Here is a 24,647-nt window from a genome sequence, read left to right as displayed (position 1 = left end):
GTTTTGATTTCGTTTCAGAGCAGAGATGTTTTCTGCACTCTCAGTCGTCTTTCTGTTCGGCCGGGCTTTCGTTTGTTTGTGCTTGTGTTCCTTATTTGGCTGTTTCTTCGGTTTTAGGAAGTTTAATTAAGGAAACTTTAACAGCAATGGTAACGAGTACAATGACCGTGTAAGCGTGCGTTATAATTCTTCGTTCATTTCTTTGCCGTTGTGTACAAAAGGTCACAAAACGACAGCGTGAAACAGCCACATTCTGCATATTCGAGAGAGCGTGACCTATACGACGGCCAATTTTTAAATTTTTTTTCCGAATTTTAACGCTCTCTTAATATTCTGGGACATTTCTGACAGTATAGACAAACTGAATGAATCTAACTTCTCGCAGCAAAGCACAGTCTTTTGGTGGAAAAGCAAAAGGATTTTTCCGTCCAAAAATGTATAGATTCACAGCCTGAAAAAACTTTGAGTCGGGACTGCTGGTGTTGCACGAAGCATAGAGTTGCAGAACTTCGTGGCTGCCAAACTAAGTAATTTCTTCGTTTTGCTTCGGGTCGCCTTATTAGTATCACAGGTCACCTTATCGGCGTAACAAAGAGCGTAAATTTTGTTGGTACGTTAAGTTTTCGCGGTGGAAAGCAGAGTTTTGGATTCAAGGAGTTATTAGAGCTTGTTTGGACCCTTGCTCACGTCTTTCGATGAAGTAATTTCACGCCGTTGCAAGCTTCGCAAAGCGGGTGAATAAATTAGATTGCTTAAAGTTTTATTTGTAAGGAAATTGCTAAGAGTGAGTCGAACTTGCTCTGTTTTGCTTACTATTTTAGTAGGCTTTTCCCGTTCTACTGCTAACCTGTCCTGTAATGACATTCGGCAAACCTGGTTACGCGACGGCGAAACCTTGATAGTTTTTCCGGCCTTTGTACAGAATTTTGTTCTTTATGTGATAAACAAGTAATCATACTTTCAAAGTTTTCCAAATTGCCCTCGTGCTTTTTCAGGCACGATGAACAATTCACGAGTCAAAGCTGTTTTCCTAATTGGTCGAAAAGTATGAGAACTGACTAATCGAACAAGAGAAGCGAGACTCGACAATTTAATATTGGATTATACAAGGTTCTACATGAAAAGGGAAAATAACTAAGATTTTTACTTCTTACTAACCGAGCGCGTGGGCCGTGCAGGGGAATATTGGCCCGAGGTCGTGGCAGTACGGACCGAGCGCAGGGAGGTCCGTACAAAAACGACCAAGGACCAATATTCCTCTTTATTATATGGCTGTGTCTCACAAGGACTGGGAACTACCGAATTCACGAATTTGATTGGCTGAAATCGATATTGACCGCGGTCTAGATTTTCCCATCTAGACCGGTTTCATTTTGCGTTGAAAAAGTAGCAAACTAAAATACAAAAATGTTCACCATTTTCTTTTATTTTCTTCTCAATCATTTATGGACGTGCCAAAAAGCCTGATGACAAAAAAAAAAAAGAAGTAAAGAGGACGAGCAAATTTCGGCAGGTTTAAGTTAAGCTCATCGCCGTTTGCAAGTAAAATGTCAGGAAACCAGTTACATTAAACGAATTAAAGTTTTCTTCTTTGCCGTATAATAAACATCTTATTAACCGAGCTAAGTCGGTCTGTATGGGAGAATCTTGACCTCGGTCATGTGTACAGACCTCAATGCGTTCGGTCTGTACTCACGACCTCGGTCAAGATTCTCCCATACAGACCTCCTGCTCGATTAATAAGAGCTAAGTATGGCTCGACCTAGCTAGACTAACTATAGTAAGTAGTTTATTACATGGCACTCGGGCTATGCTTGTTTGTTTTCTTTTTAAAACGTACTTCCGATCACTTGAATTCAAAGGGCTTCCGCCATAACATGTTCTTAGTGACGCGAGCAACTCAGAAAGAAGAAGCTACCACGAGTTTACATGTGATTTGAAAACAAGTTTATTGAAGGTAAATCATGTTGACGTTCTTGACGGAATTTGACAGAAGTCTCAACAGCTGCAGGTTGTTGAAATTCGGAAAAGGGTTTCTGTCGATCCTGGAATATTTTAACTTGCGCATCACAAAATATGGATGGAGAAAAGTCAAAGTTGGTTGTTGTGAAAATAATTCAAACTTATACACAGCTGACGAAGAAACAACCTTAAAGTAAATCGCTCTCGTCACTCTCGATAACAATTTGACTGTTCTTTTCATTCTGGACAATTCTGCGCTGAAAACTGGAAGTTGTTGCTGGCTCGTACTCTTACTCTTCGTACTCCATTTTACGTGCGTGTGTTCATAAAAAAATTTGGACAAAAGGTGGTCAAGCTCCGACGCAGGTAGGCTTTCAATTATTTCATTTGTCATACCGTTACCTTCCACGTCTTCTTATTTGTGTTTGCACTTTTTCGTTTGTTTATAAAATCGTCTCTGGCCTCCTGACTTTCGCCGATGCCTGTTTCAGTCATAATAGACGTTTCCAGATCTCAAGGACAATAAAATTCACTTGGTGAGTACTCGTCCTCCTCGTCCATGTTGTAAGCTCTGTAAAATCTCAATCTTTTAGGTAGTTTCGTTGCGAAGAATGAGAGTATTTACACGTTTTCTTTTCGTAGTTTTAGTTGCAAATCTTGAATTTGCCGGTTTTCGAAAACAAAAAAATACACAGCTTATGACCGTTTCCACGGAAACGGTCCTTATGGCGAAATCCCGACCAAGATAGAACCAATCAGAACGCTCGGATTTACCTCAAGACTATCTTGCCATATATAATGTTGTTTATTTTCCAACCCGCCAAGAAGGTAATTTTTCAGGCACGTTGGCATTTTTGGGTTCTCCATGCCAATTTATGTGTCATATAACAAATTAGTTGGAACAGTGAGAATAAAATATTATTTGGTAGACCCCTTGAGGCAAAATTTGACCCATCTCACTTACAGTTGACTTCGCACTTATTCTCTCGTAATAATAATGATAATAATAATAACAACAACAAAAACAATAACAATAGTAATAATAACAATATTTATAAACCTCTATTGCACCACTATCAATGTAGAAATTTTCATCGGCGCAAACTCAATTACGTAATCAAAATTAATTTAAAACTAAATTTACCAAACTATCTAAAAAATCTAACAACTAATAAAAAAAATATTAATAGAAATCTCAATAGTGAAATATTTAATAGACCCCTTGAGGCAAAATTTGACCCATCTCACTTACAGTTGACCTCGCACTTACTCCCTCATAATAATAATGATAATAATAATAATAATAATATTTATTAACCTCTATTACGCCACTATCAATGTAAAAATTTTCATCGGCGCAAAATCAATTACATAATCAAAATTAATTCAAAACTAAATTTACCAAACTATCTAAAAAATCTAACAACTAATTAAAAAAATATTAATAGAAATCTCAATAGTGAAATATTCGATATCTTGGCTCCTCAAAAGGCGATTGTTTTAACACCCAAATCGACCAGGCTCCAGGTCAGTGAAGGAAATAAGATGGTTAACAGGGATTACTGGATACACTCTGATGGGAATGGTCAGACAATTCTGGCTCGCTGTGAATTTTCGGCTTTTCAGTTCATTTATGAAAGTATTTCAATCTCGCAATACTTTACCGGCGGCCCAACACCTTCATAAAATTAATCCATGAACAATTGAGAGAGTATATATCGTAGACAAATCGATCAATTCTGAGTTGGGTGAGCAATTTTTGGGGGAGGGTTTTTTTTTTTACAGTGGCAGAAGTACGAAGCAAAGCGTGAAAAAAAAAAACGTTTAGAGTCGAGGGCTGATTTTTATAGTCTGCCGGTGGGAACTTTGGAAGCTAAGAGGTAGAAGGTAAAGTCTCCTACGAAACCAACTGGCCCATCAGGCCGGCATTTATGTTCGTTTTCTATGATAGCATGGAGCAACTAGGAATATTTCTACTTCCCCTGGGTGGGATGGTAGTCCATCACAGGGTTACCCCTCGCTCCCAGCAATAAATTTGCCTGGGTCGATTTATACATGTGGATGGAGAGAGTTAGTAGGCACTTAGAGAGTTCAGGGTCTTAACCAAGAGCACAACAAAATGTCCCCAGAACCCGGCCCGCTCGATCCGGAGTTGAACGCACCGACCGATAGGCCACAGCGCCTCCACAAAATATGGTGACTAAATAAACAAATGAAATTACTTCTTGCAATATCAATCCAGTCAACCCACACGCAATAAGAAATACATAGGGTAAAGAGACGATTTTGTTCTTGTGAGAGAAACATCATTGCGCCGTTGGGCTGATGTCCGGTAAGTAAAAATTATTAAAATAATATCATGTATGAAACCGAGAAAGAGCAAAAGCAATGAAGACAGGTGAAGTATTTTCAATTATCATGTGCAACGCGGAAGTCACGCAAATGCCATCCATTTAATATGATAGTGAATATTGATCTCAATTCAAAGAAAATTAATGCCGACAAAGAAGGGCCAATAAGGATGATGCCCCAACAGCAGTTGGTACTGAGTAAATTAATTTAAAATTACAATATTATCTTACGTCCATCACAGAAAACTTCGAACAGTTCTTTTAAATTTCTGCTTTGGATAAGGTAAGAAATTTTCTATATCTTTTTCTACTATTTCAAGTGAATTGAGTTTCGCTTGTTGAAAACAATGGAAACAAAATTGATAAAAGCGAACTTTTTGCAAGATCTGGTCTGTAGTTTGTTCACGCAAAAGGTGTTTTTTACCTTCTCATTTCCGTCAACTCCCTTTGGTTCCGAGTGAAACAAGCTAAGAAACACAACATAACACGTATGCGCTAGATGAAGATTGCCTCGGATGTTTCATTGAGTAAAACTTTGTTTTGGGTTCTTGCACAGTGTACCTGATAAGGTAAGAAATTTTCTATATCTTTTCCTACTATTTCTGCAACACCAGTCGCTATTCGTAGGTGAGCATTTTTATGTAGTTTTCTATCAAATTCTTTCTAAGGAAATGAATTGAAGTGGTACTGAAGTTTCGCTTGGTGAAAACAATGGAAAAAAAATGATGAAAGCGAACTTTTTACAAGATCTGCCCTGTAGTTTGTTAACGCAAAAAGTGTTTTTACCTTCTCATTTCCGTCAATTCCCTTTGGTTCCGAGTGAAACAAGCTGGAAACACAACATAGAACGTGTGCGCTACATCAAGATTGTCTCGGATGTTTCATCGAGTAAAACGTTGTTTCGGGTTCTTGCACAGTGTACCTGATAGATAAACTGACAAATAAAATTAAGCTACAGGTAAAGTGTTTCGGCGACAGAAGACAAAGTCACCGCTAGATTGCCCTTAAAAGCGTGAAGAAACTACCGGACTTGCAGTGGATAAATTGTCGCCTTTCACATGTAAAGAATGCATGACAGACCTGTTCACTGAATTATTTTCCATTTTACTGCATTAACGTAGGGAGGAGATCAGTGCAATAGCAATTTTTGTTTCCCTTTCGCTGCCATCGTGGCATGAAGACAAGAATTCGCTATCTTGAAACTCAATGCGCATATTAATATTTTTCCCTTCAGGGCGAGAAAAAAAACCTCTTTGAGCACAATAGCGTATAACTGTAAACACCTTCGAAAAACACTGCGGGGCATCAAGCCCACAAAATTTAATGAATCCTACTTAATAAAATTAATTATTAAAATTGCAATTTTAATGCGGTTAATGTATCGTGTTGTTTAAAAGTTTACTGATATGTTATTCTTTGTATATGTGTAAACATTTTCTTGTTTTAAACTCTGCTATTATCTTCGTTCCAAGTTTCCAGCCCACACATGCCCTTTGAAATTGTAAATCTGGTTAAAATTATTCGTACTATATGGAGCCGGATAGAATAAGCTACCTTAACGTACGAGGCATGTAAGACAAGTAAATAAGCAATAAAATATGAGCTAAAAATAATATTTAAAATGAAAATATTTAATTTAATTTTCCATTTTCTTAGTACGACAGGTGTACTGCAGCAGCGATACTATATCGACTTGTAAATGCTGTTCAGGCGCAAATGATCCAGACGGAGTTCGTTTTCTCTTTAACAACAATTTTTCCTTTCAAATTCTTCGGACATACTCGGACGCAAATAGTATATTTCTTACCTGCAGCATTAAAACTGAAGGGAAATGTATAATCTTTCTTATTTAACCTAAAATTATATACAGATAAAGCTACTGAATTAAAATTAAGCTCGCTTCCCCCCGCTTACTCGTGTTCGGTCTACGTTTCTCCCCGTCGAGTTCGGAAGAAGAGCCCGGGCTCGTTTCTTAAACAGCGGTTTTGGGTGGAAGAATACTTCACGGATAAAACATTAACTTAGTTTTAAACACCTATATAATTATCACTGGCTTCTTTTTCAGCAGTCCACTATTCTCAGCAACAGGGGCCGCCATTTCGTTTGTTTATGACTCGCCAAAAACCAACAAATGTAGGTACAAACCTTAGAACCAAAAAAAAAATCGTTTAATTCACAGGAATCGACCAACCGTATCGAGCGAGCGAGTGCCATTTTGCCATTTTCACTACCATTCGATCTTACGCCCTAAAATCGCGAGTTAAAATATGTTTTTAAAACTTTAAGCACGTAAATCTGAAATTAAGGGTGTTTTTGGAACAGGCTCTATCGTTACTATGGCAGCTTATTATGTAATAAAGGTGAACACAACTTGTTCATCAATAATTGGACGTTTATCTGATAGCCGGTGGTCTACCCTTCCAACAGACCGCAACACCTGGCGTCACACCATCCACCAAGCTGTCTCATCCTTCGAAGACACACGTACTAATGCGAACATTGCGGGGAAAAAAGTAAGAGGGAGAACTTCGCAGCTGCAGCACCAGATCTTGATACGTCTTTCATCTGCAGCCGCTGCAACCGGTCCTGCCGGTCACGCATCGGAATCACCAACCACGAGAGTGCCTCCAGTCGACGTGGACCAACCCCCTTCATGATCTTTGCTCCCGAAACCAAGTCATGATGATATTACAGCATCAGTTGATAAACAGTGGCAGTATGCGTACAACTGTTGGAAACTGCTGGATGCTTTTGCCAGCCAGCTTAAACTTATAGTAATTTACACGCGCTTATCAGGGGATTGAAAATTTTGATGTTTCTTTAGTGTTCTTGGGAATTCAATTATCCACTAATAGTTCTAAATCTTTATCGAAACATCAGAACAGGAGAAGACATTACCACTATGTGGACGACCTACAGTCACTTCACTATAATGACTGATAATGTACCTGTAGCTCAATCATATCAATTGCAGCATTTGCATTAGTATTTTTGCAAAATTTTACTAAACTTTTTAAAGAAAGAAGAAAAATAAAGATGATAACAGATCAGCAAATCATTAGGTGCACCAAATCACAATGCTAACCTATGAAGTCCAGACTGTAGTAAAACAGCCTAGACTTAAGTGATGTACACACCACAGTTGTAAAATATGCGTTCTGCCTTTCCGCGGAAAGCTAGCCTTTTCTTTCGGAAACCTGAATTAATAATTTTCCTTCCGTATCGAACGATAGGTATGAATAGCTAAATCTTATCAATTAGCTACAAATTAAACCACATAACAACAAAAGCATTGTCGGAAGAGTGATTCAAAATGGTTCAATCCAAGAGAATACAGACTTTGGACAATTAATTTTTCTCGTTTCCGTAGCGACAGAGAAACAATTAATTACTTACACTCATTTTTGGAGGACAGTGAATATTTTTGATAGAGTCAGAAGTTATATATTAATGGCAGCGTCACTCCGCAACTTTTTTTTCTGTGTAACATTTTTATAATCCGACCAGTGAATGATTTACAAGAAGATGAAACTCGCCTCTTGCATCGTCTTTAATAATTATAACCTAGCAGTCAAGAAGGAAAGAGATAAGTGACACAAAGCACCTTTGGCATCGGACTGTTTTAGTTTCAGCTCAAGGAAGTCATTAATTTTGGCCGTGCACAAACAAGGACAGCAATCGTTGAGAACCACAATCTTTTAATAATTACTCATCAGACGCCTACACTCGCAACACGTTTGCTCCTTTCACTTTTTTCGGTATATTGCTCAAATTCTCCCATGCCATTGAGACCTATTAAAGGGGATCAAGCTAGGAAAATTAGATTCTCTGATGGATACTACGACCATTGCTTTTGCTTTCCAAAGTCTAGCACTGAGCTCAGTGCTCTCGCCTCAGACAAAGGCTAGCAATGGTCCAGAGCCGCAATCTTTTGTGAAGGTTTAGTAATAAAACGCAACAGACGCTTACAGCAAAATAGAAAACCGATACCATTGTTAGAAACTATGAGTGAAATGTCATTTTAAGCGATTTTATTTCACCTGCAACAGAGACGCTGAACCATTTATTCCAATATGAATCCCAAGTTCTGGCTCTCAGTTGCGTTCCTGATGTCCCGGATTGATGTATTTAGAGCTGCTTCCCAATGTCAAAATGCAGCGGAATACTCTATTGGAGGAATGTTCCTCAGAGGCCACACGTTTAAGACTTCCAAGGTTGAATTGCCTGAACACTGCTATTTCAAGTGTACTGAAGAAGTCACCTGCCAAAGCTACAATTTCGTCATTGATCAAAGCGTCTGTGAATTCAACAATAGAACCAAAGAAGCGAGACCGGAAGACTTCCTGCGGGACCAGACAAGATACTACATGAAAAGGGCAAATGGCAGAGGTACCCCTCAATTCTTCTTGTTTATTTGTAACTACCCGCCAAAGTGTCAATTTCTGGAAGCAGGTATTTAACCGAAATCCATGTATATAATAAACAAATACAAATACAAAACAGGCGGTGAACTGTCCCCAAGGGCCACAAGTGGAATACTCATGGTAGAAGCGTTATCAACAAGGCTAGCCGTTTCCCTGGATTTCTCGGTATAGAGGTGCATCTTTGCCACCAAAAGATTAACAAAAATGTTTCTTATTTATAAGTAAAATTCCATCTTAAATACGCGAGCAGTGCGCGGGATCCGCATACGTAACAACAAATCAATATCATCAAAGGTGTGCAACGACGAGCCGCTCGTTTTGTCAAACGTTCAGTTATGAACACACACCAGGGTCTGTGATCCGTCTCTTGAATGAGCTACAGGATCCCTCCCTGGAAAAGAGTCGGAAGGAAGTCCGACTCGCCCCAGTGTATAAGCTTACCAATATGAAGATTGCCCTCGGTTTCCTAAACATGTCAAAACCCGAGCAGAGATCAGCTAGACAGTAATATCCCCCCCAAAAAAATCACCCATTTAACCCCTGCGAGTAGTTCTTACAAATTCAGATTTCATGTAAGAACAATAAATCTGAGTGGAACACATTCCTTCTGACTAGAAGTGATAGACAAACCGAGTGTAAATGTGACGTTGTCAGGACGTTGTAACCCTTGCGGCCGGCAAGGTCAAAGAATTGATACAAGTCAAAGTCAGGAAACTAAACGTGGATATTAGGCTCATAGCTTTTTTCTTGGCTAGGAAATTCGATGGGAGAGGAGCCTATGGGAGCTTGTTTCTGTATTGTACTATTATTTTTTTACGTAGACGTTGAAATTCTGACGGTGCTAGTATCTTAAATTCGAAAACCGTGATTTTATAATTTGTATTTCAAATTAGCTTACTTCAAGCAAAAAATTCAAATTGTTTTATCTTTTAATTTTGTTATTCCTCACCCTCCATTTCGTCATTCTATGCAGTTCGACCAGAGTTAACATTTCTTCATGAATGGTATACAAGTCAGCATCCACGATCGAGTAAATATGCCCTAAAATTTAAGAGACGGATATTAGACAAATTAGCATCCAAGAGGCTGCGTAGATCTACCTTTTGTGGGAGAGATTTACTCTCCAATCATGTCAAGCACACTGAAGCTATGTCAAACAGGCAGTGTGGCTGGTATTGTATGTATAACTTTATTTTTCTTCTAGAAACGAGATATGTAAACAATTGGAATCACAGTAATTGTACCTGTCAACAATCGTTTTGAATATTTCCGCATTACAAGTGAAATTAACACAAACAATTGCCAAGATAGAAATAAAATGTTGTGATTTCCGTTTCCAAGAAAGAAAACTATTGTTATTTTTATTGTCTACATTATAATCTGCATTACCTTCATACTTTGTATGGCATCAAGCTGGGGGGGACTCCCTATAGTTGAATCAAGATGCACTTTTTATCAGGCGGGAGGTATGACCAAGAGGCAGGGATTTTTATCACTCATTGCTAATTTATCCACGAAAAGAGCGGTAATGGGTCTACTGTAGGTATGTGAAAGGGGCTTCAAGCTGGAAGCTACATGTATATGATCGATGAAGGGGCAACCTTCTCTGGAAAAAACACTATACCAAAGGGAAAGGATTTATTCCTTGGGGCAGAGCTGTTACACTCTACTCAATCTCGCACAGGAACTACTACAAAACTACAATGACAACACGTTTTCTCATCGATCCTCGTTTCGTTTTCATTCTCGCCAACGCGTGGGATTTTCGATCCCATAATAATAAGTAACCTGGGGCTGGGCCCAGTCCCTCACGTTCTACTTGTAACACACTCCCCTCCAACAGAAATGTCGTCCCGACATTATAACAGGAAATACAAAACCAAAAAGAACAATGATTAGGAGGGAGCGTCAGTTCTCATCATGTTTCAAACTGAATACTTATTGTGGCAGTTCCATTATCCGCAGGTTTTGTCTTTAACAGTTTGTAACTAGAGGGAAAATCCAACACAAATTTCGCTTATGAGGTAAGTCACAGAAGGCGAGCAACAGGTCTGTTTGTCCATGGTTAATACTCGGAGTAATCAGTTGTGACTTCAGGAGTGTTCATTACTGGTTTGTCCATATGGGCTGTGGTATATACTGCAGCTGTGGAATAAATGGGATGTGCGGGGTGCAGTGAACACACCGGCAGTGAGGTACAAGCCAGTTGGCCATGACTTGGTAGGGAAGTATCACCGGAGGGCATTGAATTGCGTTTACTACTGGGTTTAAACGTTGGTACTCGGGTACCCCCATCTGACTGTAAGTCAGAATCCGAGGGGGTCGTCTCTCCCTTCTAGGTCGCGTAGCTCCCTCTAGGTGTTCCTCTGAATCTGAATTGTCACTTTCCTCAGGGGCCATATCAGTCACATCTAGAACAGATGAATTTGGCACTGACGAGTCACCAGTGTCCACTTGTGGGTCCGGTTGGTCCCTGGTATCTGACATAGTGGCACAATCTTCATTATCACAGTGGTCCTGTGGGTCCATAGGAGGGGTGTCTACTTCCGCCGGAAAGGCTATTTCATGGGTGACTGGAGAGGACAGTGTGTTCATCTCATACTCATCATCGGAACTCTCTCCAATGTCTTCAGGCTGAGGTGGCACTCTAGGTCTTAGTTGGGTGGTCTTGGATGATGCTCTCGTTGGTTTAGGCAGTGGTAAAGCATCACAAGGAAGTAGCAAGTTACGGTGTAACACTCGTTGTTTCCCACGGCCAAGTTCTGGCTTTACTCGATAGACTGGACTATCAGATATGCGTTCCTCAACTACATAAATTTGCTCTTCCCAGTGTGAACGGAGCTTTCCAGGTCCTCCCCTTTCTGAAAGGTTTCTAACAAGTACGCGGTCGCCAGGGAGTAGGACTGCTGCGGAAGCCTTCTTGTCGTAATACACTTTACTCCTGGCTGACGATTTCTGGGTGTTCCTAGATGCTAGGTCGTAGGCCCGTCTCACATCTGCTTGCCACGTCTTTACATAGTCCTGGTAATCACCCTGTTGAAGGTCGTTGTCTAGGTCAAACAGCAAATCAACTGGTAATCGTGGGGAACGGCCAAACATCAGGTAAAATGGCGAGAACCCAGTCGTTTCGTGTCTTGTGCAGTTGTACGCATGTATAAGCTTGTTTAAGGAATCTTTCCAGTTCGATTTCTTTTCCTCCGGGAGGGTCCTTAGCATCGAGAGTAACGTTCGGTTCATGCGTTCTACCTGGCCATTGCCCTGTGGGTGGTATGGAGTGGTTCGCGAGCTGGCAACTCCACTGAGACGTTCTAGGTTGTGGAACAATTTGTTTTCAAACTCACCACCTTGGTCGTGATGTATTCGTGCTGGGAAACCGAACCTTGGGATAAACTCATTGTAGATCTTCTCAGCAGCAGTGCGGGCCGTCTTGTTGCGCGTTGCATAGGCTTGGGCATATTTGGTAAAGTTATCAACAATCAGCAGTACATATTCATATCCACCTTTGCTCTTGTCCAGATGTAGAAAATCAATGGAAACTACTTCAAAGGGTGCTGATGTCATCAGGTGCATCATAGGTGCTTTCGTGACTGTGTTTGGTTTCTTCTGTTTGATGCATCTGCAACGTTGTGTCACAAAATACTCTATGTCACGGTACATATGTGGCCAGTAGAAGCGGGACCTTGCAAGTTCTGCGACTCTCTCCACTCCAAGGTGTCCCATCTCTGTGTGTAGTTCTTTAAGTACCACTGGGATGAAGTTGTGTGGCAGAACTAATTGTATCTTAGAGCTTGTTCTTCGTCGCAGGATACCATGTTCATCAACTTCCAGTTTCTCCCATTCTCTCATAAGGTTGGTAACTCCATGGGGTTCATTCTTCAGTTGGCCACCACCCGGTTTGATCCCGTGCGTCTTGTAGTAAAGCACGCGGCATATAGCACTATCCGAGTGCTGTGCCTCCTTGATTTCACTAGGGCTAAAGGGTTTTAGATTCAGATCCTTTAATGTCGGTTCAGGAGTTGTCAAGTCTGCGGCAATTGCCGTAACCCATGGGATTGTGCCTTTTGCCTGTTCCCTAACTGCTTCCACGGTTGCTTCAAGGACATCTTTGGGTACTTCCTCTGTACAATCGCTCATATACTTGTCTATGTCCAATGGGATTCTTGACAGAACATCCGCGTCAACATTAGTCTTGCCCGGTCGGTACTTGATTGTAAAGTTATAATCCGCTAACTCGGCCACCCACCGATGCCCCGTGGCATTCAACTTTGCTGATGACATCACATACGTTAACGGGTTATTGTCAGTGAAAACAGCGAAGGATGGAGCATAGAATAAGTAATCCCTGAATTTGTCAGTAATTGCCCACTTTAGGGCCAAGAATTCTAACTTTCCTGAGTGCAAGTGGTAGTTCCGTTCCGCGGGCGTCAATGTCCTTGAGCCATAGCCAACAACTCTCAATTTCCCCCCTTGTTCTTGGTAGAGCACCGCCCCAAGTCCTTCGCTTGAGGCATCCGTGTGCAGTACAAATGGTCGTTCAAAGTCAGGGTAAGCCATTACCCCTGGCTGCATAAGAAGTTCAATTAGGAAGTTTAATCGCTCTTGGTGTCTTTCATTCCACGGGATTTTGTGATTTGATGACGATTGTCCTTTCGATGTCGGCAACTTCCACTTGGGGTGCTCTTTCTGTCCTTTAGCTCTGCTGGGCTGGTCACTGCATTCTTTAACTGAAAGTAGGTCATAAAGGGGTTTGGCTAATCTGGAGAAGTCGCGAATATATTGGCGGTAATAGCTTATGAAACCCAGGAGTTTGCGCAATTCACCAACAGTTCTTGGTTTAGTTTCCTTAAGGGCTGCCACTGCTGCAACGTCTGCTGAGTCCATCGTGTAGCCATCTGCTGAGACTATTCTGCCTAAGTAACGAACACGGGGCTTAAACAACTCACATTTCCTTGTCTTCAGCTTGATACCATACTCCTGCAAACGTTTAAGTACCTTTCGCACATTGTCTACATGCTCAGAAAATGTTCTACTGTACACCAGGACATCATCAAGATATGGAATACATATTTCATCGCGGAGACCTTCTAGGCATTTCTCCATGTACCTCTGGTAAGCTGCCGGTGCATTTTTAAGGCCAAAAGGAATCCGGTTCCACTGGTATAAACCTCAGGGGGTGATGAACGCTGTTCGATGTCGGTGTTCTTCTGCTACGAATCCTTGATGATATGCCTTTCCTTGGTCTAACACTGAAAAGTAAGTGTTCCCACTGAGACTATTCAGGATGTCTTGGATGCGAGGGATGGGCTGGCGGTCATCCTCAGTTTTGCTGTTTAACTGCCTATAGTCAACACATAGTCTCAGACTGCCGTCTTTTTTTCTCACACACACCACTGGGGAAGAGTAGGGTGACTTTGAGTTGCTTATCCAACCACGATTGATCATATCCTGCAAGTGTGACTTTACCTCTTCGTACAAGGGCTTTGGAATTGAATTGTATGTTTTTTGTACTGGGACGTCATCTCTCAGGTTGATTTCCAATTTCAAATGTTCGGCACATCCAGTGTCACCATCATCTATAGCGAAGGCCCCGGATTCTTCCCTCAACATCCCCTTGACAATCACCCGTTGCTCACTTGACAAATGGCTCAAGTCAACTGGGGGAGTCCACTTTGCTTTACTTTGTTCGGGCTGACTTGGCTCCCATTCATAACTGGTTGCCTCACTCCAAGTTTCACCTTCCTCTTTCTCTTGTTTCTGTTCAGCTTCGACTGGCAGTGGCGTGACGGACTGCACTAACTGTATAGTGCCCAGTTCTGTCCGCCTACGTAAGGTCATCTCTCGTTCGGTGTTGTTGCATACTGGAACATACATTCGGCTCGAAGACCTCGGGGAGATTCGGTGGAGACAGCCCTGAACTTCTAGCCCCTCAGGCCACGCCCCTTCCTCTTTGGGCTCAAACACAACAGGCAAATCTTCTTCTAATAGTCCAAAGTGTACCTGACATTTGACTCTCACAGTCTCTCCTGGTGGGACACGTATGTCTTGTCTGCCGACTCTGAGCATACCGGTGTCAGCTTCATCATCCATACTTTGGATGAAATTAACCAGCGCTCTTGCTTCGCCCTCTTTCACAGATGGGAACGAGTCATTCACTATTCGGGGCAATAGGCTGGTTGTGTTGGGGCTACTACTCCTCTTAATGACCTCTTCAATGACATTAAAGCCGATGATGGGATACTCCTGATTATCTTCACTTCCTATTAGTATGGGTACTGTCAATGGCTCCGAGTACCCGTCCTCCCCAACCAACTGGAACTCTACCTCAATCCAGCCATCATATGCGATTTTTGTACCGTTCACGGCCTGGAGATTTAATCCATCTTCACCCAATAACTCGCTTATGTCTCTTACTGGCTCGTTTGGTAGGTTAATTTCTTTCCAATGTTTGGACACAACACAAACTTGAGCTCCGGTATCCCACAGGGCATCCACCTTTTCCCCTTGAATCAAGCAGGAAACCACACATTTTCTTCCCACTAATTTGGTGAGTTTAGAGCGTTGTCTCGGGGTTAGGTGGGAACTGAACGACGTTTTCAATGTTTCAACACTTGCCCTTTCCCTCAGTTCAACTTCGCTAATGGCTTGACATAGTTTCTTATGCTTCTCCCAATGTTCCCTTTGACAAACTTTTGAACAATAGTGGCTAGTATGGCACTGTGAACACCGCAAGTATTGATGTGCCCAATCCTCCCTCTTTCCACAGTTCATGCATTGTTGGGACTGCTCATGAATCGGGGGGGCTGCTCCTTGTCCCGTGGGGGCAACCCTTGTCTGTTTCCCTGGGGGCTTGCTGAGTTATCGCCCCTTCGGCTTGACCTTAGGCATTGGTAACTGAAGTGGCCGACATCACCACAGTTGAAACAATGGTTGCAACGGAAACCCCTTCCTTGTCTTTCACAATTCCAGCACCCTCTAGGGCGAACCCTCCCTTCCTCTACAGGGTTGTACTGTGGGTGAGGGCTAGCGCGGCTTTGTTGTTCCATGCCCTCCCCGATAGCAGCCAATTCCGCTTTCAACTCTCTAACTTCAGTAAGAAGGTTAACTTTTGGTGGCTTTTCTGGGGTTTTACCTTCAACTGAGGCATGGCTGCCGTCATGGGTGGCCAATTGAGCTACAAGCTGTGTGGGGGTTCGGTTTGTGAGCTGGTCATGACGGGAACCAAGCTTCTGCATTCTTTCTGTTTCATTACTGACTGCTGCATTCAATTTCTCAAAAAGTTCTTCATCTTCCACTTGGGTGTTTTGCAGGCATGGTTTTATCTCCATTTTAATGTCATCATTCCGTAACCCAGTTAATAATGAATGCAGAAACATGCACTGTACCAGCTTTGGGTCATACTTCAAATCAGATCCTGCTTCTTGAGATGCAAACTGTACTTTCTGCTTTAGATCAAGGAGGCGAACAAGAAAGTCCTGAGGGGTCTCCCCAGCTTCCTGTACTGCCGAACTGAGCAGCTGATACATTTCCGTAGCCCCCCTTTCTTGGTAATGTGACCGGAGTATTTTACGTAATCTGGCAAGATCTAGATCGGGCTTACCTTCCAAGTAGCTCCTCAATCTAAGGCCTGGATTGATGGCTCGAATAACGGCCTCGACAATTTCTTCTTCTTTATAGCCCCGTTTCAATCCAGCGTTAATTTGGTGAGCAAGACTGGTGAAGCTCAAGCGATCTTTCTGACGTGAATCTCCAATCTGTCCCGATATTTTAAATTCCTTCCTGAACGGTGGAATCGCTGTGGTTTCTTTAGGCGTAACTGCATTTGTGCTTGACTTGACAGCAGACTTCTGATCCACATGTTCGGTTTTCACACCACCCTCTTGTTCACTCTTCGCGTCCTTCGTTGCCGGTTTCTTTTCTTTAATTGTTTCTCTGAGATTCGTTAGTGCTTCAGTTCCGAGTTCTTCGGCGTCTAAATATTTCGTTAGGATTTGTATTAACGCCAGACGTCCCGTATCCGTCTCTTTAACTTCGATATGTAGTCCCGCACAGATTTCTCGAAGACTCGCTTCGCTAAGCTGACAAATTGCTGTTCTCACCTCTATCTGAATCTCTTCGACGACTTCTATAGACATTTCGATGGTTTCTTTGTCACGTCGGGGTCACCAAATGTTACACTCTACTCAATCTCGCACAGGAACTACTACAAAACTACAATGACAACACGTTTTCTCATCGATCCTCGTTTCGTTTTCATTCTCGCCAACGCGTGGGATTTTCGATCCCATAATAATAAGTAACCTGGGGCTGGGCCCAGTCCCTCACGTTCTACTTGTAACAGAGCCTCTGTGTAAACCTTGGTTAGGTCCCTTCTCCTTCCCCAAGTTTAACGGAGTCATTGCCAGTAGCTGTTTGAAAGACTTAAGGATTAACTTTGTGTGTAGATATTGACTGAGAAGAGTCTTTAAACTTCCTGAGACATATATTGGCTTGTCAATCCGGCTCTAAGCTCAAAGGGAGTTTATAACTTCCAGCTGGCTAGATAGCGAGCCTTGATTTGTGAGTGAATCTTATGTGTGAAACTATGAGCAAACCTTCCAGCACTCTCGGACTAGCATTATATCAGCAAAATTGTGAATCAATCATAACAAAACAAAACAAAAAAAAAACAATTGTAAACATACGTAGGACAACTTATAAGTCCATAGGATCCAAACCAAACTTTCTTGTGGTAAACAATAAAATAAGAAACGCAGTTACAAAACTGGATATAAGAGTTACTCTACGCTAACGCAAAAATTCCGGAGGTCAAGTTGTTCCGGGAAATTTGTAAGGACCACACAGGTGTTAAGAGGAAGTTTTTCAATTATTTTAGTTTTCGGAGTGGGATAAACGTTTAAATTGTAACAAACAAAATCCTGCATATATTGTGCCTCAAGGGCAGAGTTATTTTGACTTTTTTCATGACCTTGTTATCTTCAAAACCCGGTCAAGCATAGAGGAGCTGATCGAAGGAGACCTCTTCATTTTGTAAGCAATGTATACACGACTTCTCCATAGTTTCCTTTTATTTTTCTTGCAGTCTCTCTTGGTTCCATTCAAGAGCTTCCTGCTGAATCGTGCACTGAGATCAAAGCCAGTGAAGGAAATGAGATGGTTAACGGGGATTACTGGATATACTCTGATGGAGATGGTCATGCAATCATGGCTCGCTGTGAAGGTGCCGAGTTTTAGTTTATTGATAAAGTAGTTTAACCTTTTAGCATCGCAATAGAAGTAATTTTAAAAAATGGGTTTAAGAGTAGATGAGTCGACTGATCGATCACTCAATCTGTTTTGTGGCAAGCGGTCTTTCTGTTTTCAACGCCACAAGTAGAAAGCAAAGCGTGCAATACAATTTGGAGGTCATGATCAGTGATGATGTGGAAAATTATTAAATTTATGCCCGCCGTGAGATCTTTAGAAAAGAGCGACCGTAACGAATGTAAACTCTGGCAGTTCCCTTAGTTCCTATTGAGAAGATATATCAAACTCTCAAGATTTGACCACATTTACCAACGCTTGAATTTCCTTAAAAATACTCCGCTGCACGTCACATTTTCAACTCTCCTCTCAGTGTTTGGAAATGTGGTCAAATATGGTCTTTCGTGTTTGTTATATTATGTATTTATTTATTTTACAGATTGGCTATGAGGCAGGTGGGCATACAAAAGAACACTAGGTCCCCTACTAGGTCAACCCACCATGTAAGACGAGAAAAAAATCCTAATGAGACTGAACTTGTCTTTTGGTATACCCAGCAGTACGTACTCTTTACTGAGATCTTGTTTTGTTGAGTTAGAATATTTGTGATTGCCTTGATTTATGCCTTTTTTCCCGTCTTTCCAAATAGTTTTTGGTTTACCTTTAATTTTTGTATTAATTTGTGACGCCTTTCAATGAAATTCATTTACTTTAGAGAACTGGCAAAAGATAAATACAGAACCTGTTTGCTTTGGAGCGCGAGATGACAAGTATGGTGGCTTCAACATCACAAAGAGTGGACTTCTTAAGACAATCAAGCTTGTCCACAAGTCAGGCTCGATCAGATGCAACCCAAATTTGCCACCATCGTACTGGGGCTGCACACGTGAACCAACCTTTGGAAAAAACGGCTTGATGACTATCATTACCAATGCAAAGAAAGAAGCTGTCCTGCCATCTGCCCGAGAATTAAGGGCTACTGACAAAAACCATTCTTATAGTCTTAACGGAATTACCCACACCTCCCCTGCGCTCGTTTTCCCGGACCTTCCTATCAAGGTGTCTGTGTCACGCAGTCAGGAGTTACAGATATGGTACGGACAGGATTGGATCGACAATAGTGAAGATAACAACAGTGGCACAACATGTGTTGATGTTTATGCTTGGTATGCTTAATATCACACGTGCCTAAGACTTATCTGGCACAGTTAAGATTATAAAATTGACACTAACAACGTTAACGTTAAGGCGGCTCATATTAATCTTGCCTGATATTTAAATGACGTAAGGGGCTGTAGACATATTACTTCAGTTCTCAGCTTACCTTCCTACCCCCGCCCCTCCTTCCCTCTTTAAACGTGGAGCTGACGTAAAGCGGCACCTTGGTTGAAAAAAAATTGACCCTCCTTAAAGGCTAGGCCCATCCTGAAATGTAAACGAAAGCGGGGGAAACCCTCAGCCTTCTAGAAGGGTTACCCTTCTAGGAAGATTACCCTATCTCCATGTAGACAGGCCCATAAGACTATCAAAAGAAATCTTCACTCGTCAAAGCTAATTATATAAGTGGCAGGAAGATAAGACTCCTTTTGAGCAACACCGCTTGTAACTTATGAGATTCTATAGTTTCTCAAGTAAGGTAACCCGACCTAAATTAAAGCTTGCGAATGATAAAAGAAGAAACCATGCGTGTACGTACATAGGCTTGATACTTACCATAAGTACTCCTTTCTTTGAGGAGCCACTTTGTCTAACTGTGTCTGAATTATTTACAGAAGCCCGAACTCAACACTGTTTTAAGACCACGGAGCAGGCTTCATTAAGAATAAGCAAAACAAACCAATAATTTATCACAGAGGAAGCCCTGGTCCGATTATGAAATTACTAATGGAGAATAATTGCAACCGCACGTGCAGTATGTTTTCGCATCTAAAACAAATACTGTCCGGGGCAGTTGTTATCATAACAATGAAGAAAACTGTTTCATTAGACTAAAAAAGTTTCATTAGACTACGAGTACTCCCTCTTTCGCTTAGTCCGTCGTGCTTGACGCGAAAGAAAACGGCGAGAAAAAAATGGCCGCGCGAAATCCTGGAGTAGTCCCTCTTTCGCTTAGTCCGTCGTGCGTGACGCGAAAGAAAACCGCCAGAAAAAAATGGCCCCACGAAATCCTGGAGGCGAGGAGCGCGCGAAAGGAGGGAGGGACTACCGCCTAACCCCAAGAGTTTGAATTATGTGCTGCTATCACAACGCAAAAATATCATTGGCTTGTGTTAGGAGCGTTGAGAGTGTGTTGTCAACATTCGAGATACGTGTAACGTCTTTCGCGAGCTCCTGCCTCCAGGATTTCGCGCGGCCATTTTTTTTCTAGCGGTTTTCTTTCGCGTCACGCACGACGGACTAAGCGAAAGAGGGACTGCTCCAGGATTTCGCGCGGCCATATTTTTTCTCGCGGTTTTTTTTCGCGTCACGCACGACGGACTAAGCGAAAGAGGGACTACTCGTAGTCTAAAGTTTCATCAAAAAAGATGGAAATAATTGACAATGTTACTTTTTTTCAATCAGAAAAATTTTGGCTCTTTTAACTTCTCGTGCAGAATATAGCCACAGAAATTTCACATGTCCTGATAGTCTTGATACCTTACTTTCTTTCTGTCAAAGCTCATCATAGTTCAATTAAAAGAAAATAACTCTTCTGTATGCCTTTGCAGGCCAGGAGGACACGGCCTTGACATTGAATACATTGAATCATGAACCACGTGGAAAATGCAATTAAGCCTGTTTTGAATATGAAATGCGAGTCTAAATTTCAATACAAACATAAAAATATATCAAGACCCAGGCAGAGAGCTGATCTTTAACTTTCTAAAGGCGTCTGTCGTCTCAAATGGACTGAACAAAGAGCATTCTACATTATAAGAATCCACTACATGTAAAACACAATAGGTCATAAGTCTTAGCAAGTGAAAACTCGACTAGTTGTTTTGAATTCAATTCGACTTGCTCTAATGTGAATTTGGACTATATCAGATCTGATAAACTAAGAAGTGTCCTGTTGATTAAAGTGTATTAAAAACTCATCAGATTTTTTGGTTGTTTTCATGGAAGAATGTGGTTCCTAGATGTAACTTTAAAAAACCATAGTGGAAGAACAAACATACTGGGGGTGGCATTTCTTCCATTAAGTTCGAACAATAACACAAAAGTTTTTTGTTTTTCCTGTTAGAGCGCTGGGAAAACATTTTGGAATTAAAGGAGCTACGTCACGGTTTGCCAATCTTGAAAGGTTTATCCTAAATATTTGAAGTTCGTCGTTTATAATCCGGGTTAATCTTCTCCTTCCTTAACCATCCTCGTTCCTTTATGGTTTATTATTATCTCTTTAGTTCTTTTCTAACGTTGTAAACTACTATTTTCAATTTAAAAGTGAATTAGATTTTAGAAACACTAAATACGATATGAGGGAAACTGACATTCTAAAACTGCTTAAGGTAAACGCCACAACCTAAGGACCGAAATCCTGGCTTTACCTGCCAAAGCTGTGGAACCTGCTACCAGGGTCACACAGAACTATTGGAACTTTGAAGGCCTCTAAAAGCAGAATAAAGAAACTTGACCTTTTGGGCATTTTAACCTAACCCCCCCCACCTCCCCCTCCCCCCCCTTGTTGTTATATTATTTATTGAACATATGATTATCGTTTTTACTTATTATTAACACATAATTATTTTAGATTGTATTTTATAATCCTGACTTAAACTTTTTAAAATTGTATAGGCGGCACAACGTGTAGGCCTAGTTTTTCTAGAGTGAATCCGGATACCATCGGATGCGTGTGGACAGGCGAATTCGATTTGAATACGCTACGTGTGGACGGGGATATATTTGAATCCGGAAAGTTGCCGATTCAAAAATATCCGGATACTTGTGGACGGGGCCTTAACCACATCAAGCTTTATCGACTCCCGGTGCTGACACGTCTGCTGTCAGTCAAGAGCTCTTCTGCACTTTGAAGGTGCCTTGACAGTCAGGTTTATTTGTCTCAAAATATTTATTTATTCAAAAATATCACCTACAGCAACTCTAACTAGCTAACGCAATCACGTGTTGAAAGCCATATTGGAAAACAATAGGTCTAGAGATGCTCGGAAAGGACTACTTCCTTTCTAAGGGTGGTTATCGTTCTTATGCAACACGTAATAACTATGATTAATTATGCCATTTTTAAACTTTAGCTGACCCAATCAATTCAACAGATAAGACGGCCTCGTCGTCTACATAGCTAAGATCTGGAATAAAGGTGTCATACAATCTATACCCTACACACTCATGGTTCACCCAGAGATTTACAGTATTTTTAATGGTACTGAAAGTAAGTGCAGAGTTGGTATTCCCCTGCGCGACACCCCTAGTAACGTGGATACGTGGGGAGAGGTTTCGGCCACTTTTGATGTGGACAGAACATCCCCGTGTGGAATCAATCCACCATCCCCGTGTGCCTGCATCGGTACTAGTCAAAGAGGTGATTTTCTCGATGAGACCTAGTTCCAGACTGCCAAAGGCATTCGCCACATCCATGAACAAGACGTACAGATTAGTCTTATGCCATCGATGATGGTCGATGCAAGATCGGAGGAGAAACGTGGCATCAGTAGTGCCACTAACCCCTGGTATCCCACCTTTCTGGGCGGGGCTCGTCTGATCTGCAACCATCAAATGCTTACTTGCCCCTCATAGAGATAACCCGGCACGCCACTTTAAAGACTGTAGGAAAAAGGGTGATGGGTCGCCAGCTGTTAGGTAGGCTATAATCAGACTTATTGGGCTTTGGTAAAAAGACCTGTAAGCCGATCTTCCAACTAGGCAGGAAAACCCTGTGCCGGAGTAGCCAATTAAAGAGACTTGTCCAATATTTGAGCAGCGCATTCCAGTCCGCGGCCTTGTACGCAAAATACGTTAGTCCGTCGTAACCGGGTGCCTTGCGCCCATCCAAAGGACATAGTGCGTTCAAGAATGTCCTTCTGCGACAGACGTTTCTCCCTTGGGATTGGCACCGCCGATCGCCAGAGATCAGCTAAGTACTCTTCTCCCTTAGGAAACGGAGGAAGGTCCTCCGCTGACAAGAGTGTCCCTGTCATTTGACCAACCCAGTGGTCATGCAGAGCTCTCATAGAAATCTCCGCATCCGTATCGGCTGCCATCGCCTTGGCTATATTCGGCCGGTCGTCACCGAATTGGCGATTGGCGTCCGATTCAGAAAGGCCTTCCAAGGTTCGTGCACGTGCCCTAACCTGTTGAGGGCGCGCCCCAGGGGTACGCGATTCCTCCGCCAAAATGTACCGGAGTCTTGGGTCACCTTTACTGCCCCAGACAAGTTTCATGGCGCAATGCAGTAGCCATCTCAGGCGGATGTCAAGGAGGTCAAGTTGGCGAATTTGGAACTCCATATCATCCGTGGAACGTGTAATGCGTTCAAAATGCCTCAAAGCAGCACCCAAGAGGTTCTGGCTACACCTCCTGTAAGCCGATTTTTTAGTCCGATCATGGTCCTGTTCAGGTACAATAAAAGGATAATCAGCAAGTGTACGTCCCTTCATGGCTAACCGATTGTACTTACCCATGAGTACTACGTTTTGGGGTTGTGGCGAGCTCATGGTGGTATCAAACTGATCGGAGACCACTTTATTGTTATGTAACTTATCGAATGTAAAAGTTTGGTGAGGATTTTAAAGTCCTGAGATCCCCAACTCAGTCGTGTCCAAATTCAAGGCCATTGCCGTTTCAGTCGTGCCCTCAGTATCTAATCCAAAAGTCGTAAGTAGTCATTTGCTGTCAGTCAAGTTCTTAGATGCTGGTTACTTAGCAGGATATCATGAGCATCTCCAGTATCCGGATAACACCACATGGAGGTAACCAGCAACTTGTCCAACAACACTCGAAGCGTTCGCTGACAGTGCTCCACACATATATCGACGTCGGATCCCGCCATACCGACTTTGCCACGCACAACAGGCGTTTACCGGGGGACCGTCAAGTCTATCAATTATGTGACAATCATCCTAGGAAAAAACTTCCTCAAATATCGAGATGATATGTAATAGATCACTCTCGGTCATCATGGCTCAGCACTGGACGGTCTCAACCCAGCTCACGTTCCCTATTGGTAGGTGAACAATCCATCATTTGGCGAATTCTGCTTCGCAATGATAGGAAGAGCCGACATCGAAGGATCAAAAAGCAACGTCGCTATGAACGCTTGGCTGCCACAAGCCCAGTTATCCCTGTGGTAACTTTTCTGACACCTCTAGCTTAAAACTCCTAAAGACTAAAGGATCGATAGGCCACGCTTTCACGGTTTGAATTCATACTGAAAATCAAAATCAAGTAAGCTTTTTACCCTTTTGTTCTACATGAGATTTCTGTTCTCATTGAGCTCACCTTAGGACACCTGCGTTATCATTTGACAGATGTGCCGCCCCAGCCAAACTCCCAACCTGACGGTGTCTTGGACTCGGATCGCCGCCCGCGAGCGGGCGGCTTAAGTCCAGAAAGTGAACCTTGCGGTTCGCCTCCGCTCCATCCAATAAGTAAAAAAACGATAAGAGTAGTGGTATTTCACCGGCGCAGCGAACTCCCACTTATTCTACACCTCTCATGTCTTTTCACAAGGTCA

At 42.1% G+C, this 24,647-nt stretch overlaps 1 protein-coding gene and 1 pseudogene across 1 annotated transcript; one reads left to right on the top strand and one right to left on the bottom strand.

The window, feature by feature from the left end:
* Positions 1 to 8,169: 8,169 nt before the first annotated feature.
* Positions 8,170 to 21,054, top strand: LOC149106985 (uncharacterized). The gene is made up of 3 exons (XM_089297222.1): positions 8,170 to 8,702; positions 17,817 to 17,954; positions 18,693 to 21,054. Exons 1-3 carry the CDS (start codon positions 8,387 to 8,389, stop codon positions 19,151 to 19,153), a joined length of 915 nt encoding a protein of 304 aa, XP_089153348.1. The 5' UTR covers positions 8,170 to 8,386; the 3' UTR covers positions 19,154 to 21,054.
* A 3,038-nt stretch (positions 21,055 to 24,092) lies between these two features.
* LOC149106984 (large subunit ribosomal RNA) lies at positions 24,093 to 24,647 on the bottom strand (annotated as a pseudogene; the record flags this gene model as incomplete).

This window comes from Orbicella faveolata, unplaced genomic scaffold (assembly GCF_042242905.1).
Source record: "Orbicella faveolata isolate gen_17 unplaced genomic scaffold, um_ofav_v1 contig_27, whole genome shotgun sequence".
Lineage (NCBI taxonomy): Eukaryota > Metazoa > Cnidaria > Anthozoa > Scleractinia > Merulinidae > Orbicella > Orbicella faveolata.
Note: the sequence above shows the minus strand (reverse complement) of the source record. Positions and strands in the feature narration are given on the sequence as shown.

Excerpts from the sequence above, each read along its gene's own strand:
- LOC149106985 (XM_089297222.1), top strand. The coding sequence starts at position 8,387 with ATGAATCCCAAGTTCTGGCTCTCAGTTGCGTTCCTGATGTCCCGGATT. Across the intron at positions 8,703-17,816 it reads GAAAAGGGCAAATGGCAGAG|TCTCTCTTGGTTCCATTCAA; the intron begins GTACCCCTCAAT and ends TTTTTCTTGCAG. Across the intron at positions 17,955-18,692 it reads AATCATGGCTCGCTGTGAAG|AGAACTGGCAAAAGATAAAT; the intron begins GTGCCGAGTTTT and ends CATTTACTTTAG.